Here is a 21,797-nt window from a genome sequence, read left to right as displayed (position 1 = left end):
ATTTTAAGTAAAATCACGTTCAGAATATTTATGACTAGTTTGAACACGTTCAAATTTACTTATACATGAAGTAACCTATTCGTTATTTTTCATGTTGACCTAATACTGGCTTTTACCCCTTGAAAAATATTTTAAGTAAAAATGAAATAAAATCACGTTTAGATCTCAAGAAGTACCACCAGACTAACAATAATACAACAACCAATGCAAGCCCTACTGTTAGATACCTTACTTGAAAAAATCCTGCTGATGTAGTTTTGCTTATGCATGTATATAAATCTTAAGAAAAAAATTCGAAATAAACGTAATTGTTTTTCCATATATTTATAACAAAAACAAGTATAAATGATCAAATTTAATGGAATAACAGAAAATTATAGGCTACGATCATTAATTTAATTTATTTCATTTCCTAGTATTCTAGAAGCAATGTTATAGCTGTTTAAAGTTTTATTGAAAATTCTTGTACCATATCTGTGAATTGTTAATCTAGTAGAGCCTGCTTGATTCTGCCGTTTGATATCCAATGTTGATTTTCTTTCATTCTCACCAAAGAGGTGAACTTTTAAAGGGTGATTCCAAGTAATAAAGTGATTTAGGGCGAATAATCGATAGGCTAACGTAAAGTCTAGAAGTATATCAACATTTTTCTCTTCAAAATAGCTATTGTTATTCAATTATACCTCACTTGTCTTTTGAGTCTCGAATTAAAGTTTGACTGCTCTGCTTACACAATAACTACAAAAAATTCTAAAATTACTTCATTTACACACAACAAAATAAAAACAAAATTCATAATGAAACCATTTTGGAAACGATAAAAAAATTTGTAACTTTATAACTTTTTATGGATCCTTAAATAAGTTTTTGAAGTTTCTTACAACATACAAATCCTTCAATACAAGACAAACCACGTCTCGCTACGTGCCTCTGTTGGAAAGTTACGCAAATTCTATATTGCCGGACGCACACACAGATATTTTACGAAATTTATAAAATGAATAAGCCCTGAAAAATGTAAAAAATTTTTTTGAAAATGGGCCTCTGTGTCTAAATATAGCTGTGCGCAGAGTTCACACCAGATTTTTAAAGTTAAAGACCTCTGATTTGAACCAAATTGTTAAAAAAAATGTCTGTTATGAGCTGAATAACTTAGAACTTTAATTTAGATCTTTATATTAACTTTATCATTTAATATGTGCTCTAAAAGCTCTAGTACAACAATGAATTTTCTAATTTTTTGCTTTTGACCACATTTGTTGGTGTAAAAACGTTTTAATAAAGCTCAGCATATAGAGGATATTTTTTTAAAGAGTTTATCTCAAACCAGACCCCTCTATTTTAAAAATTATAATGATTCCCTGCGGTAATTCATCGTCATTCTAATTTTTAAAAACTCTTCAAAAGTCTGAATAATTTTTAAAAATTCTAATAAATATTCGGATATTGTAACATGATTTTAAACAGTAAATAAAACTTCATACAAGTTTTAAATGATATGAATGAATTTTAAAAATTTATGTGTTACCTGATATTTGGTTTCCGGAATATTTAGGCGGGTAACGTAATCGTTTATTTAATTTAGAAAAATGTTTACAAGTGACAATAATTGTTATAAATCGTGTAATTAAGCGTTGATAAAAGTTTTCATTATTTTTAAGAACTTTTTTATAAACCCAGTTGAAAATAGTTGCATGGATTTCCTCGTGGATCAGCTACGTGGAATCGATGCTGATCGGAGATAGATTATGCGTGGAAATAGCGTGGAAACAGCGTGGAAAGTACATCGATTCCACGAGGACAGTTTATAGATTCCACGAGGAAAGATCATAGATTTCATGTAGATTTTTACCAGTTTATCCACGAGGACTTTCTTAGACGATCCACGACGATTGATAGCTCAGTCGCTAAAGTATCAGCTTCAAAATCAAAACATCCCCGGTTCAAATCCTACTCACGGGAGAAACTTTTTTTCATTTTTTCGATGACCAAAATTTCCTCGTGGATCGTCTAAGAAAGTCCCCGTGGATAAACTAGCATAAATCTACATGAAATCTATGATCTTTCTTCGTGGAATCTATAAACTGTCCTCGTGGAATCGATGTACTTTCCACGCTGTTTCCACGCTATTTCTACGCATAATCCATCTTCGATCAGCATCGATTCCACGTAGCTGATCCACGAGGAAATCCATGCAACTATTTTCAATTGGGAAGGTATGCACGCTCGCCAAATGTCATGGTGAAAACCTATACGAGCAACAATACGAACAATAAAGAAAAAAATTTGAAAAATTATGTACTTTTGAAGAGTACTTTGAAAAATGAAAATCCTAAAAATTTTAGCCCTCTAGGTCCATTTCTTATTAATCTACAGGGCTTCCAAGTTGAATTTCGTTTTTCTGATGTTATTCTGCTTGTAATTATGATTTTCTGGACTTAATGTGAACATTTCTTAAATCATGATTATTAATGGAAAATTTGATGTAAAACTCAAGTTTTTTTTAGTAGTCATATTTATAACCTCAAAAATCCTTAAATATGAGAAAATATCAGTAAATAGAATAAAAGTCCAAAAGTGAAATTCGTCTTCTTCGATTAGGCCAGAATTAAAAACCCGCTGCCAATTTATTGGCAAGGAGTTTCCTCCAAAGATGGTTTGGAGACCAAAAAATTTTTTTTACCTTTGGTACCATTTCAAACTGGGAATGATTACATTAAGTTAAAAATGATTAAAATTTTCATAAGTGTGTGAAATTATAAGAAAACGAAAAAATTATTTTTAAAATTTGAAAAAAAATTGAAAAAAAAATTTTTTTTCTGCGTGAATAAAAAGAAATGTGATGGGCTTTATCCTTAATACATTCGTCAATAAATGCAATTTATTTCAAGAAAATTCAAGGCAAACTTAAAAAGATGTCAATTGAGAAAAATCGATATTTATTATTATTGTTCCAATTTTTAAGAACCTCTAAACACATTATAACACCAAACTGAAGGTAAATTTGTTTTCCCAGAGACTAATCTACTATAAATTTGTTATAAAATATTTAAAAGTAAGAAAAAAGTATTAATCCCTTATAAAAATTCCCTACAGGATACCGCGAAATTCCTGCTGGAATCTTATAGGATTTCTGTAGGAATTTTGCGGGATCCTATAAGAAATTTTCATAAGGGATACTTTGTATTTTTATACATTTTACTTAAATCTATTTTTAAAGTAGCTTGGTCTCAAATAAAACAAAATAACCTTCAATTTGATTGTCTTAAAAACTTTTTACCAAAGCTATAAGTGTTCAAAGGCTCTCTAAAAATTCAATTATCTAATTCACTTTGAACCATTGATAAATTTTGTACTTCATTCTCCAATAAAACTTTAAAAACCTGTAACTTTGGTTCTAATGAACTCAGATACTTTTAACACAATGAAATTAAAGGTAATGATCTGTATTTTACGTTGTTGTGTCTAAGATTATATCTAACGCACCTTTTGAAGCCGAAATCCTACTTTTTTTAAAGAAAATAATTCTTTTAGGGTGATATGGAGCCCTAAGAAAATATGGAAAAAATTTTTTCTAATTTTTTCATTCAAAATACATTACCTTGTATTTTTCAAAAAATGTTCATAGAGGACGCTAGCTAGTGCAATTATTAATAAATCTCTTTATCCGCCAATAAAAATTTTACAAAACCCAAACTTAAATCTTTTCAAATATTTACTCAATTAAATTATTAAATCTCATCTTAGATATGAATTAAATGTAGAATGTTTTTATCTCCATTAATTAACATCTTTTAACTTTTTCAGGGCTACAATTAATCTATTTTTAGTCCTGGATCTTGTAGGTTGTTGTTGCGTTTACGTTGTATTTGTTTCCGAGAATATTAAACAAGTTGCTGATTTTTATATGGAACCAGATTTAGATGTTAGAATCTATATGATAATGGCACTCCCATTTCTTATTTGTCTTTCTTTGGTAAGAAATTTAAAATATTTAGCTCCATTTTCCATGGTAGCAAATGGATTCATTGCTGCAGGTCTCGGAATAACATTTTATTACATATTTTCTGATCTTCCATCAATTGAAAATGTCAACAAAATATCTTCCTGGAAAGATATGCCATTATTTTTTGGTATAGCAATTTTTGCCTTAGAGGGCATTGGTGTGGTAAGTAGGTTTTTGTATATATTTTTAATAGAAAAAAATTTTATGTTTATATCATGTTCTGAACTTGGTTTCTTATTTTCCAAAAGTATAAATTCACACGAGTTAATTTATACTTCTTTCATACCTATTACATGATTGAGGTTCTTTTAACATTTGTTGAAAAATGAGACCTACACTATTTGATAAATTAAATCACGCTGAATTCAATGGTATAATTATTTATGTGGCTCGCGCTTCAAAATCTCAAGATATTTTATCTCAAAGTATGAAATTTTTGACATCAGCCTTATGGAACGGCCAGTTCATAAATTATTTATAAACAAACATTAATTTGTTAGGGTATCGGAGTGTACAGGACTTATAGAAAAAAATCCTCATCTTTCAGCCTATACATCGTACATCGTACAAAGTGAAAAAAACGATGTTTTTGTTATGAATCAGCTGATGCCAGGCTGCGCAGTGCGGACTGCGCATACAAAATGTACAGCTCTAGACAAGAGTTCACTATAGAAAAACTTGTACTGAAAAAACCTCCTCAAGAACTTCGAAAATATTCAATCGCTAATTTATAATAACTGCAAACTATAACATTACCTAAATTAGACTCAAATGATGAAAATAAAAAGCTAATATCAAGATTAGGCTTGATCTTGCGGCAAGAACCCAGTAAATCTTACTGTTAGAATACTGAATTCTTGCCGCAAGATTCAGTTAATTCTTGTCATTACATCTGACCGATACCCTGCAAATATCAATCAGTCAACTGGCCAATGTTATGCCAGCCTTCTACTGATCAATACATGAACTAAGAAGGCTTATGCAGCATGACTGCACGTTTGCATTGCAGTATTTTAATATACCCTATCGATCACTTATCAAAATTTACCTATTGGCACCGCTCACAAGCGACTTTTTATAAGTAAAGTTTTTATATTGAGATAGTCATATCAAGGTGTCCTATCACAATACTCTTGTATAAGGCTTCGCATATTTACAACGTCCGGAGTTTATGTGGCACTTGAAATGTTTGCACTGTAAGACTACTTCACTGTCTATTTTTTTCAAGGCATGAAAACATACTTAGCAGGCGGTGTACTGCTATACAAAAGTGCAGTCATGCTTTAGAAACCTTCGGCTACCCAACTTAATACCAACAGACGTCCTATAATATAGGATCAATAATATATAATATTATTGATCAACCAATTTGACTCCGATAATACTCGAAGCTGTAACCGTGAAAGTTACGAGTGAAAAGGGTAAATAATTATTAATCAATAAAATAATAAATATTGTATTGGTAGCGTTAGCGACCGGGCCCAGTTACCTCAAGGAAATAAGAGAAGAGAGTGCACAGGCAAATAAGCAAAACGAAGGGATTAAGTTTAACCAAAAGAATAATCATTATTAATAAATGAATGAGTAAGTAAATTACAGCCGTTACAAATTGCGCCCCACGTTGGGCGCCATTTGTAACGGTTATTGTTACCTGTGTCGTCGGTAATTTACCACCACCTGGGTCGCGTTGGCAACCGGGTCCAAGTTGCCTTAAAAGTATCAAGATAGGGTGCAGAGGCAGGCAAATAAAAGAGTCAGATTTAATAGGGGAAAAAGTAACAAGTGGTTATTATTAATAATGATTCAATCGATATAGCCGTGCTCTGGACGGCAACTGGTGCAGTACCACGTCGCGTGCGAGTATTCGCCTAACCCGGCGAATGCGGGTCGCAATGCAATTGAGAGAGAGACAAAGTCAACGAAACTGGAACTTATAGAAAAGTTGCCTCCGACTGTGATGTCCACTGCCTGAGTTCACGACGCTGGATTGCGGGGCACGCTCACACACTCTTTAACAATGCACTCGTTGCATACAGATTAATCTCGTGGTGTGAATACAGCGGGCTTACAAGAAAGGCCGATTTCAGCTTATACGCACTTGTTGCTTGAAATCGGGCCAAAACTGTACTTTATCTGCAGCTCGTTGCTACCTTTCTCATTAGCCGCAACGCGCTCGCGTTTCGAGCAATATTTCCGTGCATGCAATTACTCGGAACTTGCTTGCGCTAGCTCAAACCTAATAACAAAGAATCTGAAGGTCAGATACACAGACCAATGTAGCTTAGACGATTCTGCATCCTCACAGAATTTGGTTTTGCCTGGGTAAATATTAAGATTCTATTTAGTGTGATGATTACAAAGGCACACAAAAAATGTATATGTCCAGAGGATTGAGGTACAAAAGGTCTAATCTAAAAAGTCCAGTCCAAAAGGTCCAGGCCGTAAGATACAACAGCAAACATAGGTCCAAAGTCCAAAATGTCCAAAAAACCTTGAATCCATTGTTACGTTCAATTGTTTATTTAAGCCAACAACATGTTAGTTCATAACTTTCCGCTAGGTGGCACGTACACAATAAGTCGCAGTGTATAAACAAACTATGGCTGAGAATTGTTAAGAGTCGGGGTGAATAAAGCTCCGGCATGTTCCGGGTTGAACTAACTTGTTATTTTTCATTGATTGATAAATACGGGAGCCTTTCAACGAGACTAGCAAAGGATCATTGCTTTTGCTTCTATCACTGATTGGCTAATAGTTTCTACTTTTCAACGAGACTAGCAGAGTTTATTACAACTGCTTCTCTCACTGATTGGTTACCGTCGAATTATCATTCTACAGAAGGTAGCGATCAAAAGCACTTCTAAAGAGAGGTAATTTCGACTCATGCCCAAGACCGTGCAGCAGAAGAAACGAAGGCGGATATATCAGCGGAGATCTCGGGCTTGTAAACGAGAGCTCGAGAAGAAGATCGAGGAGGAGATCGAGAAGGAGTTTACGGAGAAACTCGAAGAAACACCTAAGGAGGAAGAGTCAGACCTCGTCGATCCCCGATCATCACCGCCGACCACAACGACATCTAGGTCAATTCTGCATCTTCCGCTTCCACGTTGGGCACGAGACTTTCTTAAGCCAAGGCCAACAGCGCCCTCCATGCCAGAACTAGAATACGATCCCGAGCATCCGTACTTCTAGTCACAGCACTCAAGAGAACAATCAGTCAAGGTATTTTAGAACTGGTTGAGTATTTTAGGACTCAAAAAGAGACTAATAATAACTATTCTCATTGTTCTCCCGTTCCTCACCACACATTTCTAATTATTTATTGCCTTACGGTAATACCATAAAGCATAGGCCCAAAAAATCAAATATCCACAGAAACAATAGAACAAAGATATATGTAAAAAAATCCTTTATTAAAAGTGTAGGTAATTGCCAAGGTCCTTAATATATTTTAGCTGCAAATCGTTTTCCACGTATTCATCATAACTCATTACTATGTTCATATTTCAATCCTTGATTGCGATGAAGGGACTATCAGGCTTTTTTCGAACATGGTTATTTTGGGACTTTAGTCATTTTTTTCATATTTAATGAAAAATAGTACACTTGTTGAATTCTAACATACAAATTCGAAATCCTTGTTGTTTTTTACCAAAAAACCTATGTTTATTTATTTTTCATACTGTTGAATAGCTTTGGCAGGTGTAATGTCACTTTAAACACTCTATCGTTGAGACTCTGTGTACACCAGTTGCAGAGATCCTAGACGTCTATTGCTTGGTGAATTTTCCCCTTTTTACATAAAACCACAAATATACATATATGCACAGCAGCTATGCATTTTTTATTATTGGATTGTTTTGGGGTTGGATTAAAATTAACTTTGGATATGAATTTCATTGGACATCAGAAAATTGGATATTTTGTACCTTTGGACATTTTTTTGAATTTTGAGTTTTGGACCTTTTGTCTCCCTATTGTCCAGAGACCATACTTAGTGGACTGAGAACCCGATGTTGGCTTATCTAGGTTAACTCATTTTCAAGGTATTTGAAGATCAAATTTAGAGGTAACATAGCTTTATGTGATGGAAACTATTTTTTTTTTTTTTTTTGAAAAATTATATTTTAAAATACAAAAGTTCAATCAATTTGAAATTTTTACACAACAAAGTTTATCTATTAGAGAAGCTGTAGAATTAAACTTAATAAATTAACTAAATTAAATTAACATAAATAAAACTAAAAAGCGTATTTAGAAAAAGACGCACAAATTCAGCAAAAAATGGACAAAAAACTCATTTAAACTCGTGCTAATTTTTATTTTTATCGATTCTTTTTGCACTTGTCTTTCGTTCAATTACTAGCCAAGAGTATAAACTTTGAGAAATATGTCGAATTGACCTGTACCGCAAGACCGAGCTGACAGGAAAATTGATGAAAAATTAACAATTTTCTATATTTTTATCTGAAAATTTTTTCACAAATTCTCTAATAGATTAACTTTGTTGTGTAAGAATTTCAAATTGGTTAACCTTTTGGTTTTTAAAAAATAATTTTTCAAAAAAAAAAGTTATAGTTTCCGTCACACAGCTATGTGTAATGAGCCCTTTTCTTAGCTCAATTATTTCCATAATAAAATAAACTTACCGTTGTCTCACAACTTGAGCATAGTGTATACGGATGGGTTTAAAATAAAATAATAACATTCATATATTTTTAATGCACACTCTGATTTATTGTTTCTCGTTGTTATATCTAATTTATAAACAAAAAATTAGCTTACTAATTGTTGTTATAATCAAATATCTTCGGTGGCGTAATTGCTTAAACGTGGGTTGGCCGCTACTTTAGGGTTGAAGGTGGCATTCGCTGTTGCGAAGTTGATGGCTATACTTCGGGGAATTTCTAGGCACAAAGCCTGCCAAACAGCCGAGGCTTTGAAGACACTGTAGCTGTTATAGCTAGTATATTTAATGTTCAGTCTATTTTCACCACACTCAAGCTCACTCCCAAAACACTCAATTAGTAATTAGGAAATTTGATCGTGCAGAGCTTCTCCCTCATTAACAGTTGTAAGTCTCATGATTTTCTGGCATAGCTCCGCTGTACTCAACTGTAATATCCGATTTGCTCCCGAGCTGGACTTCTGCCCCGCTTATATGCTGTTCAGTTTCATTCTTATGCGTCAACATCTTTCACCTTTGTTTACTGAAAAGCAGAGGAAAGCGCATATCGCAATATAAATGCTATTTTTGGTAATTCGCCGAATTATGATGCACATTGTTATGTCTGAAACTGTTATTGTACATTTTCAATATCGTTTGACACATGGTTAAGCCCTTCAATATATTTCCATTCTAGTCATACTACTTGCACATGCTCATAACCGTTTCATTTTGTACATTATTATTTGAACATACTAACATGTGTATTTTCATACTTATTCATATACTCGTACCAATCAGCGCTTGCTTATGCGTGTGAGCACTCATACAGTATCGTGCAAATACTCATACAGAGTCACGCTTGATAATACGTGTGCCCATTCATGCTGCTTCGTTCTTATCTGAATGTAAAAGATTTACAATTCTGTATGCTACCTGTGACCAGTATTTCTTGCTAGGGAGTTTATAAAATAAATGATCGATAGATTTTTACATATGTAGCCCCTTAAAGAAAAGTGGTAAAAAAATTTGAAAAATTCATGCAAAAGTTTTTAAGGATGCCGAATCTCAATCCGAGATCAGATGACCTCTATAGAGTCACTTTTGAGGTTAGAAAGAAAAAAATCATACATGGGTTTTTGAGGATGCTGAATCCAAATCTGAGGTCGGATGACCTTCAGGGGGTCACCTTCAAGGTCATTTGAAGGTCAAACTAAGAGAATCCGATATAAATATCCGAAAAAAATCATACTTGTGTTTTCAGGGTTGCTGGATCTGAATCAGAACTTATTTCGACTGTATCCGGTCATATAAAAGTCATTTGAAGGTCATTTTAAGGTCAAATCATGAAAAAAGGTTGAAAAATCAGAAAATTCTCATAAATAGGTTTTCGAGGATTCTGAATTCAAAATGAACTAAGATGACCTCTATGACCTTGACTTTAAGGTCATTTGAATGTCAAACTTACAGAATTGAATATAAATATCCGAAAAAAAATCACATTACTATTCCGAGGGTTGCTGAATCTCAATCATAGTTCATAATGACTATACCTGGCCATTTTAAGGTCAATTGATGATCATTTAAACGTGATAAAATAACAGAAAACGATTGTGTATAGGTTTTTGGAGCTGAGGAATTCAGATATTGTCAAGATTAAGGTTATTTTGCATGCCTTTTCACTTTTTTTTGTAACGCAGCTCTTTTTCTTCAAACGATCGACGTAATGGTTGCTATTTGCTTTTAGTTCCTCTCTGTTGGCTCTTTCTCTTCAACATCTTGCAGTAATAAGCCATCATTGCAAATACTATCTACCTTGATATCGCTACTCCATATGTTTATGTCTTGATGGAACCATTCTCTTCGCTATAATCTCCACAGTTTTCTGGGAACTAATCTGCGTATAGGTATGCGGAAAATACAGTTTATAAGACATATTACATTCTGTTTTGTCGAAATGTTTTATCATCGTTGATATTAAAATTTTTCAATGATCGCTTCTTTGATTACCTTGAAAATTTTTGAAGCTAACCCATGCACCATGGTCCATCTAATATTCCTTGTTACAATTTTTCATCGAATTTATGGGAAAAAATAGATTCTCAATATTTGTAGCATTCATTATGAAATTTCGGTGAAATAGAATGTAATATGTTTTATAAACTGTATTCTCTGTATAGCTATACATATAAGTTCCCTCAAAACTGTGGAGATTTTGGTGACAAGCAAGGAGAATGGTTCCATCAAGACATAAAACATATGGAGCAGCGATATTAAGGTAGATAGGATTTGCGATGATGGCTGGATGTTGAAGAAAGAGAGTCAAATAAAAGAGACGAAAAACGCAAACTACAACCATTACGCTGATCGCGTGAAGAAAAGAAGATGCGTTACGAAAACAAAAAAGTAAAATCGCATGCAAAATTAAAAATATTTTATCAATTTTTTTCTTTCTTGTATTAATTTTACATTGAAATGACCTTGAAGTCAAAGTTTAAGGGGTAATATGACTTTATATTTGAATTTAGCATCCTCGAAAACCTATAAATGAGAATTTTCGATTTATTAACCGTTTTTTTATGATCTGACCTTAAGGGGAGTCATACACAAATTCACTCCTCTTTGTCATTTTTTTCATATAAACCACAGTTTAATGTCAATCTACATTTTCAACATTAAATTGACATCTTTGAGCCCTAAAAATGTGAAAAAAATTGCAGAATAGTCCTTTGCATCTAAACGTAGCTCATTTTTGCTATTTTAGCACGTTGACACTGTGCGCAAGGTTCAGATCAGAGTTTTTGGGTTGGGAGATCCTGATAGGTCTCAAAATTTCTAGAAAAGTATCCTTTATGGGCTGAGTTTTGTGGAATTTTGACTTAGACCTTCATATCAGTTCTATTATTCAATGTGTGCTCAAAAACATTGATAACTTTTTTTTATATCTTGTTTTTTTCACATCTTTTGGCATAAAAACTTTTTTATAACTCTAATCAAAATTACACAAAACTCAGCCCATAAAGGATACTCTTCTAGAAATTTTGAGACCTATCAGGATCTCCCAACCCAAAAACTCTGATCTGAACCTTGCGCACAGTGCCAAAAGGCTAAAATAGCAAAAATGAGCTACGTTTAGATGCAAAGGACTATTCTGCAATTTTTTTTACATTTCTAGGGCTCAAAGATGTCAATTTTATGTTGAAAATGTAGATTGACATTAAACTGTGGTTTATATAAAAAAAATGACAAAGAGGAGTGAATTGGTGTATGACTCCCCTTCAGTTATAAGTTACAAAAAATATAAAAAAAATATGAATCGCAGAATTAATTTGTCTACTATCATCGTAAAACAAGTTGGGTCAATAACGTAGGAATTTGTGATCTTGGGTCATTATGGCGCAGATATGGGTAAATAGGAGATCGATTATGATTGCAGTCAAAAAAAAAATGTATCAAGTGGCGGTACTGGATGTTCCAAGAGATATAGGCCCCGATTCAATTTGAACGTTTTTATTTATGCTAAGATTGCCAAGGACTCAGGGTTCGAATGGCAACCAGCATAGTATATACATTCAAAAATACAATCAGTAGACAAACAAAATGCAAAAAAATTTTAGTATACGAATGACAATACATTGAGCACTTCGATACTAATTTTTGAAGTATGATCACAATATTACAAGCATCAGCACAATAATAATCGCAAAAACATCACTATATACAGATATTTACAAAGTTCTCAGAAGTTAAGGCAGAGTAGAGCAAAATTGATTAATTCACTTGAACACAACACAGCAATATTCAAATTGGGTGCAAACCACACACACACACATTGGCAAAACACAATTTTCACATAAATTTCACAAATACACATAAAACAAGAGTTTTCACTAGCAATCACAGCACAATGTACGAAAAAATGAGCAAAGTCTCTCAATATCTGGCTCGATCAGTAGTTCGACAACGTCACTGCCATCACATTTCTTTACGAACACAATTCTACCACGATCCCAAATATAAGCGTATCCACGTTCTTTTGCACATTCTTCACTGTTCGAAGCAAATGGAGCACATATTTCGAGTGCATTTCGAACATTTTTAGGCTGCCAGTGGCACCTGGCAAAACGTCAAAGGCGAGCAATTCTCCAAATTTCCTCTTAATTTTTAAAACGTAGTCTCCAGTGTCGGTCTGCTTGTACCGCACAATCATAGTACGAGCAGCGAGAGGTTGATCGAGCTTATTCCCAGTACGTCGAGCAGATGGTGGGTTTAGCCACCGTATTTCCTGGACGTCGGTGATAGTATGTCCAGCTCCAAAAAGCTCCAAGATCGAAACACGCAGGTGACGAATATCCGAGTTGGCGCTGCAAGCCAGGTCAGATAGAATACCCATGATTTTCAGTTCGGGGCAAGGTTTTACCTCACAAAGATAACGCTCAACGTGTTCATGGCGGGTTTCAAGGGCCTCAATACGTCTGGAGTGACCCTCTACAGTCGCAATAGCTCTGTCGAGTTTGAAACTCGTAACAGCGGCTCCGGCCTTCAACTCAGCGCAAGCTGTCCGAATATCATTCGGCGCAACATCAATACGGGAGAGCACAGCAAATATACGGAAAGTATCTTTCGACTTGGACGAATTTGGTTCTGAGGACATGGCAAAGCAAAGTCAGCGGAGCACGACACAGATACTTACGTTCACCCGCTTCACAAATCGGACGATTCAAGTCAATTTCACTCAATACAATACACAGCAGCCATAGATAAACGAATTAAGTCGACCTATATAATCCATGCAGCCTATATATACTTTTCATAAAACAGTCAAGATGTGTATACTTTTCGCAGAACGTACAACATACATATACTTCGCATGCAGCATATACAGTAGGGTGATCCACTTTTTCAAAAATTTTTTGTATCTCGGGGGATCCATCGGAATCAGAAAGTTTGAGGTTTAAAATGAATTTTCCCGTAAACTAGAACTCAAAAAAATGATTTTAGATGGTGTCGATGGAATTTTGAAGCTTAAAAACGTGCTCCAAAAAAGAAGCAAAATCGGGCTATCATTCGATTTATTTCAAACTCTGTTTAGAGGGTAAAAATAATCTTAACAATACATTTTCTTATGTGTTTTTGTCTGCAAAATCGAATGCCGTAGTCAGTTTTGACCTAGGAGTACAATTTCATTCAAAAAATAGACTTTTTCGATCGTTCTTTTTCGCTGATTCCGCAAAGTTTATTTTCGAGCGAGTGGCAAATGAACAGAAAAAATCTAGAAAATTTTTTGACACCACCAAAATTTAGGATTTTTTATGACAAATCCAATGGTATAAATTAGTATACACTTTGAAATTATTTTAATGCAGAAAAATACAACTTTATCCCAAAAAACGACATTACGAAAAATTGAAAAATCGGAAAGTGTATTAGTTTCTTCCAGGAAATGGCTAGATAGTCAAGTAGAATCAACTATGGAAAAAATTGCATGAAATCATCTAATAGGTTTTTTTCTCACCTTTCCAACGCCGGTTTCAGAAGTTAAAAATTTGCAAGATTCGCTGAGATTCAGCTATTTTTGTACGATGCATTTTTTTAGCTTAAATTCTGCTTCGCAGGTTTTTTAATGAATAGAGCTTGCTCAAAATTATAGAATTTTAAGCCTTAAAAAATGCATCGTACAAAAATAGCGTATGTTCTTGTCAAATACGCAGAACATACAATATATATGGGTCAAAATGATATTTTTTTACAAACCCGTGCGCACGTATGTCACCGATTTTGACGCGCTTTTGATATGTTATTGTACATGGTAAAAAGGTAAAAAAAAAAATTTTTAGACTCCCTCCCCCTCCTACCCCCACTTCCGGTATAAACGTCCATTTTGGATCTATATTTTTTCTGAATACATGAAACAATTACAAAATCTGAAAAAATTTACAAAAATACTTTTCAACAATCCAAACAATTTTGAATTTTTTCAGATTTTTCGAGTACTTCAGGCCTTTGAAAATCTAGATACGGCGATATGAGCGAATGTAGTACTCGGAAATTTTTTCAGTTTTTTATCGCATTGAAAAACATTACTTCAATTTTTTTCAGATTTTTTCAGATTACCTAACGCACCTTTTGAAGCCAAAAACCGCTTTTTTTAACGAAAATAATTTTTTCAGAGCGATACGGAGCTCAATAGCATCAAAATAGTTTTATCGTTTTTTAATGTTTTCAGAAACCGTCTTCAGAAATTTGCATTAATTTTTGTCCTGCTCTAGATTGTGCTAGGAGGCTTCAATCGGAATACTGAAACGGTCAAAATTTATTAAAATTTGTCAAGGAATTAAAAAAAAATATTTTCAAATTTTTTTACCGGAACCATCGGGTTCTAGGAACCTTTTTTTGTTAAAAATAGTATTTTTCGGCCCTAGAAGCTATCGCCTTCAATTAAAAAATCTGAAAAAATTTGAGGTTATGTTTTTTAATGCCGAAAAAAACTGAAAAAATTTCCGAGTACTACATCAGCTCATATCTCACCGTATCTAGATTTTCAACATTTTTAATGATTTTATCTGAAGGCCTGAATTTTGGATGTGTTACGGACCCGTCCTGGGTAAGTAACCCAAGTAACACATCTAAAATTTAATTATGATTGTCCATTACAAAAGTATAGATAGTTCATCAAAAGTAAAGAACAAGTAGCCTTCTCAAAGAAGTAGGTTGATAGCCGAACTTAGTGACGGTTTGTCGAAGGTTAATTTGCAATCGATGAGTTTATACTTACAAAAATTTAGTTACAAAAATGGTTTCCCGATCTTCAATTTCTTCGGAAGTGAAGACGTACAAAGTTAATGAGGCAAGATAAGTGATTATTCTTATCAAACTTGTGTCTCTTCAAATTGTGAACGTCACGAGAAACTGTATTTTTTGCTAAAGAATCTTTTTCAGGTAATTTATCGCAAAGACGCAATTTTAGTACTCCCAGCTCCAATTTGACCAAAGATATTAGCAGAGTCACCAAATATCAAACTACCAGCTGTGGAAATTTCTCAATAGTCCACGGTCACGACTTTGGAATGACCAAGGTTGAAAGCATCGAAAGACGGACATTTACACATTTACATATTTACCCTTCAACTTTTCTGACAGCTGCAGAGAGTATCTTAGGAAGGATTGGTGTCTTTACAAAGTGAACTTGTGGACTGGCAATCAATACAGCAGTTGTCAGTTGATGGAGCATAAATCACCTTCTTACCCAAGGCGCTTTCCCGTAGTACTGTTCCAGTAGAACGCATAGATCACCAAAGCAATTCCCTATCTCTTCAGTAATAGTCGCAGATTGCTTCTGACTAGAGACTCATCCGAGTTTCTGGCAATTTTAGTTTTAAAAATGGAATGTGTCGTTAAGCATGGTACTAAATTAATAGTGAGGCACACAAATTAATAAATATTTCACTCACTAAATTAATACAGAGATCTATTTATTAATAGTGAAGTGCTATCACAAAAGAAATAGTACGTGTAAAAAAGATTATGAAACTTGTGAGGTTCAGAAGGTTTGCTGCATACAAGATCTGCTCAAGTGTGTGGCGTAAAAACGAATGAAATGGCTGAAGCAATCTACTCTGAGTCCACAGCCCTTCACGAAAAAAATGTCAAAGCTTAGCCGGATTTCTGTGCTTTGTTAGTAAGTTTTCTCTACCTCGAAAGGAGATGCCAAGAAGGCTAAGCTCCTTAGGTAATGTTCTTTCATGGATCATTGACTTATAGGAGTGCCTATTGTTTCTTCTTGTTGTGCAATGTTAGGTAGGAGAAAATCTGAGAAGATTGCATCAGTTGATGTGACCATCTGTAGACTAATCAGCGTTAAAAGCTGTTTAGTGCGTAATATTTTCTACGTTTTAATTTTATCGTGGCCCTGAAAAGGGCTGATTAGTTTTGTAGTTAGTTACTGTTATCTTTGTTATTGACTTCGTTACTCGGCTTCTCGTTGGGCAGGTTACTTCCTAGTTAGAGAGACGCATGTCTTTTTTGATGTTATAACCTCTAGCTTTGGCTTTTGTTCCCTCTAAACTGGGCAGTAAATGACTGCCGGTCTTGGAGTTGGTAAGTGCTGAAATGTGTAGCCAGATAACCTGCCAGAGACTTGTTGGTGAGTCCTCTGTCAGTGCCATTTGGGCTTTAAGATAGTCAAATACGCCCCGGATAGATTTCTCGCGATGTTGCAAGACTCTAAGCCACAAGGGACCACTCGGAATTGACAGAGACGCTCCAAGACGATTGAATGAGACTATGGGAAGAAGACCACATTTTCCTTTGTCTTTTGATGGACACCATGGTCGATTTGCCCTTCTGGGTCTGTAGCAATCGTAGGTGCCGAGTAAAAAGGGTCCAGTCGTCACTTTTGTATTTTTCCTTACGATATTTTAAATATTAGAAGTTGTTTGACACTAATACCCTGAACAATGCTCTTCCTCTTGGGTTTTAACGCTGCGCCACCTGGCAGCCGATTCTAAAGCTTCGAACTGGGGAAAGGTAGCGAAACGATAAGGCGAGTATTTTTATAGTTTACCAAGCTCACTATTGAAATATTGCCCTGGGCCAAAATTTTTGGGGGCCCGTTCGACATAAGTCAACTTACGAGTGCTCTGGCTGACTGCTGAGAGGCGACTAACTTGCGCGGCCGGGAGCCTCACTTATGTAACAAGCAAAAAACGCACTGATGCCACCAGAGCAAAATTAGTATTTTTGACTGAAAACCCCAATTTTTAGATTCCGTACTCACTTGAAGCGTTTTTAGGTCATCACTGATGACTCATCAGAATAGCTTGAAAAGTTGCTTTATGTACTAAATTGAAGATTCAATAGGCCACGGAAGCTATTCGAAAACCAAAATATTGTTTTAATGTATAGAGAACTTTGAAATATTAAACTTTCATCGAGTTTTAAAGGGGACAAGATGGCGTTTTCAGCTATTATCTAAAAATTTTTGCAAAATTATCAAAATACTTTAACCCATTAACGACCAAAATGCTTGATTTTTTTGTTGGTTTTCGCAGCGATTTTTTTTGTAGTTTGAGACCTTAAAAAAAGTTCGCAGGGACCTATTTCGATGTAAAATTTAATGCCCTTTCAGAAACTGAGCGCAAAATTTTGATTTTTTGCGTAATAAAAAAGTTATAGCTACTTAAACAAAAAAAAACGTAAAAATTTTTGCAAAAAATCAAGTTTTCGATTTTTTTTCGCCATGTCACCGATAAGGAATCACGATATAAATATGATCAGGGGTGATCACGACTATCAAAGTATCTCAGAGAATTTTTATGGAATTTTCGAACCATTACTTCAAACAAAAAATAACTCATATTCATATAAAACATGACTCATTTTTACTCGAAAACTATTGAATTTAGAGAAAAAGTGCACAAAACGAAGATTTGAAAAATGGTTCAAAAATTCCATAAAAATTCTCTGAGATACTTTGATAGTCGTGATCACCCCTGATCATATTTATATCGTGATTCCTTACCGGTAACATGGCGAAAAAAAATCGAAAACTTGATTTTTTTCAAAAATTTTTACGTTTTTTTTTGTTTAAGTAGCTATAACTTTTTTATTACACAAAAAATCAAAATTTTGCGCTCAGTTTCTGAAAGGGCATTAAATTTTACATCGAAATAGGTCCCTGCGAAATTTTTTTAAGGTCTAAAACTACAAAAAAAATCGCTGCGAAAACCAACAAAAAAATCAAGCATTTTGGTCGTTAATGGGTTAAATTCTTATATTATGATGGCAAAAAGTAAAAACTAAAAAAACTCTTCGAAGGCTCTTGGCGGCGAAGATACACGAAATGACTTTTGTGTTTTTTCTAAGATACACAAAATGATTTTTGTGGCCACGAATATATGTTTAAAACAATTTATTGATTCAAATAAACACTTCTGTGTACACTATCTGGATGTTAATTTTGTCCCTGGAACTTGAAATCTGTATGCTTATACATTTTCTAATCCACGTTCCTTGGACAAAATTAACATCCAAATAGTTTACACAGAAGTGTTTATTTGAATCAATACATTGTTTTAAGCATATATTAGTGGCCACAAAAATTATTTTGTGTATCTTAGAAAAAACACAAAAGTCATTTCGTGTATCTTTGCCGCCAAAACCGCAATCATTATCATACAACAACAATCGATATCTTATGAGTTTTTGTATTAGTTCGATAGGTCTTAGAGACTGGAAAAATCTAGACATAGAGAAAAATCTTGAAAAAATTACAAAAACTTGTTATGGGGCTAAATATAAAGAAAATAATAAAAAATTTTTTTGATTTTATGTTTGTGGAATATCTCTATTAGATGAAAACGAATTGTTAATATTTAAATAACGATTTTTAATTGAATGCGCTAAATAAAAATGGACCATTTCTTACCAAAAATTACTTAAAAATACATTTAATTTTTAATATTACAGGTCATGCCACTAGAAAATAATATGAAAACACCATCACACTTTCTCGGATGTCCTGGAGTTCTTAATATCGGAATGTTTTTCGTTGTGAGCTTATACAGTACTGTTGGATTTTTTGGTTATTTAAAGTATCAAGATGACACTAAAGGTTCAATCACTCTCAATTTAGAGCAATCCTCTATGCTTGCACAATCAGTAAAAGTAATGATAGCGACGGCAATTTTTTTGACTTACGGTCTTCAGTTTTATGTCCCGATGGAAATTATATGGAAAAATATAAAACACATTTTTGGATCCAGAAAAGTTGTAGCTGAATATATAGTTCGAATAGTTTTGGTGACGTTTACTGTTGGAATGGCCATCGCTATACCAAACCTTGGACCGTTTATATCTCTTGTTGGAGCAATATGTCTATCAACTCTTGGCCTGATGTTTCCATCAATAATTGAATTGGTTACTTTTTGGGAGCAAGATCATGGTTTCGGATTTTGTTTTTGGAAATTATGGAAAAATTTGTTAATCATAGCATTTGGATTTTTAGGTTTTCTTACAGGCACATACACAAGCATGTGCGAAATTACTAATAATTCTAACTGATAATTGCACTGTTTAGAATTCGCAAGCACAAAGTGAAAAATATCCTATAAAAAAACTAGAGTATTCTTAAGATCCCATCCACAAGTGAAACTAATTTTTAATGAAAGATACATTATATCAATTTGAATGCGAAAATTATGTTGAATAAGATAACATTTTTATAGAATAATTTTTACAATTTTAATAATGTGATATAATTATACTAATAAATTAGTTTATAAATCATCACAAAAAATGTTTTATATTATTATTCCATGGTTAGAAAATGATGATTCCCATGAAAAACTTTTCTATATGATCCCGTGCAATTTTTCTGAAGGTTTACACGAGTTAATGATATGTGACAAGGCCCAAATTCATGAGCCAGAAGATCGTGCCAAACCACAGGCAGGCTGTACATCGGCAAGACGTGGTGGAAAGTTTTGCCACGAGAATGAATGAACGAATGAGCCTTCGCGTGTATTTCCGATTAGCCTAGGTTTCAGGCCGCGAAGAAGACGAGCTCGGATGACATCTAGTACTCGACACCGAGGCCAAATAGCGAGCAGAGGCCCGAGCTACGACAAACTTAGGCCAAGTATATGCAACATCAGGCTGCGCAAAAACAGCTGTACAACAGCGTGCCCGCTGCGCAATTTGCTGCACCGCCTGTGAGCAAGCCACGGCATGGCAGAGATAACCACAAGCCGAGCAAGAGTAGACACGTGTGTAAACGGAAGTCACAACAGAATTGCAGTTTACGATTAAAAAAGTAACAGTTTGCGGCTGAGCAAAGTTTTGACACGAAGAAGTCGCCGACGAGTGCATAGCTGAGTGCAGCAAAAGTGTCGCGACTATGCATCGGTCGTGCAAGTGCCAAGTTTCAGTGCCAAAAGTGAGGCTAGATTTTGCCACAGAGCACATTTATCGCAGTGCTGCGTACAAGAGCCCCCTAATCCCAGTTGATTATAGGGTTCTGCTGAAAGCAGTGAGCCGACGATTGCTAAGATCGGATGAGCTTAACAGAGAGGCCAAAGATAGAGGCGTATATAAGGCATAATAAGGATTAAGAAATCACTCAAAGACTTTCAATTTAATAAATATATTAATGAATTATTATTATTTATTATGAAGAAAGTAATACAAAATGCTCGTATAAATCTGGGCGCCACCTTGCGATTATCGGCACACGGACCGTTTCTTAGGAAGTTAAATAGTATTTTCGTGATAAAATTGTTGCGCCTTTTTTGGTAAATGTCAATATAAATAAAACAGCGATAAAGGCGGTGCCAAAGTCAAATTTATTAAAACAGGCGGTGGACGAGAGTGCGTAATCACACACTACCTCGTCACCTAGTCGACGTTTCGCCGACCACTTTGTCGGCCTCTTCAGGACTTCTTTATATTGACAGTATTTTCGTGATTCGGTATATTCGTGCATTTGTGCATTCGTGTAATTTCATACATCGTACTTTGCGTTCATTCATTCATACTTTTACATGCCGGTCGCGACTCTTTCAGGGTGTAAGTTCGTTTGACGCGTTTCACAATATATAGTATATTTTGCACCTGGAAAAACTGGAAAGTCTCAGAGCACGTGTAATTTAATATCCGAGGCGAAGCCGAGGCTGATAATCACGTGCTCTGAGACTTTCTTTTTTCGCTACATAGGTGCAAATACAATTTTTTGTGAATCCCCCGGCCTAAAGTAACATTTTCATTTGATTGCAGACGCGATTTGTAGAAAATTATAATGAATAAAAAAATATCTAGAAGTCTTAAAAATGTAAGCCCTATGTCTAAGGTACTTTGAATGAATTTTTATCGAATAAAATACTAAAATCGTGAACAAATCAAACGTTCAAGTCGATCGCTACATTGCAATGGTTGGAGATAAATATACTCATCGATCCCCAGCTTTTGCAATAGGTCCAAGACTTAGGTAGCACGTCCGTCTTACTTTAAATAATTTTTCAACGATAATCATCACTTTTTTGTTGGATTATCTTCTGTTCGAGTCAATCGCCAATATTTTTTAAGACTCCTACATACCCTAATTTTTGACGCAATTTTCTAAAATTCTGG

General features: G+C 34.4%; 1 protein-coding gene across 3 annotated transcripts in view; it reads left to right on the top strand.

The window, feature by feature from the left end:
* LOC106649781 (proton-coupled amino acid transporter-like protein pathetic) overlaps positions 1-19,949 on the top strand; it is a 32,405-nt gene extending 12,456 nt beyond the window's left edge. For all 3 annotated transcript variants that reach the window (XM_023459349.1, XM_014367393.2, XM_014367394.2), the window contains exons 5-6: positions 3,808-4,168; positions 19,140-19,949. In XM_023459349.1, the coding sequence (XP_023315117.1) occupies positions 3,808-4,168; positions 19,140-19,733 (955 nt within the window). In that variant the 3' untranslated portion in view covers positions 19,734-19,949. The remainder of the gene's footprint in view (positions 1-3,807; positions 4,169-19,139) is intronic.
* Positions 19,950-21,797: the final 1,848 nt, after the last annotated feature.

This window comes from Trichogramma pretiosum, unplaced genomic scaffold (genome assembly GCF_000599845.2).
Source record: "Trichogramma pretiosum strain Unisexual culture from Peru unplaced genomic scaffold, Tpre_2.0 scaffold142, whole genome shotgun sequence".
NCBI lineage: Eukaryota > Metazoa > Arthropoda > Insecta > Hymenoptera > Trichogrammatidae > Trichogramma > Trichogramma pretiosum.
Note: the sequence above shows the minus strand (reverse complement) of the source record. Positions and strands in the feature narration are given on the sequence as shown.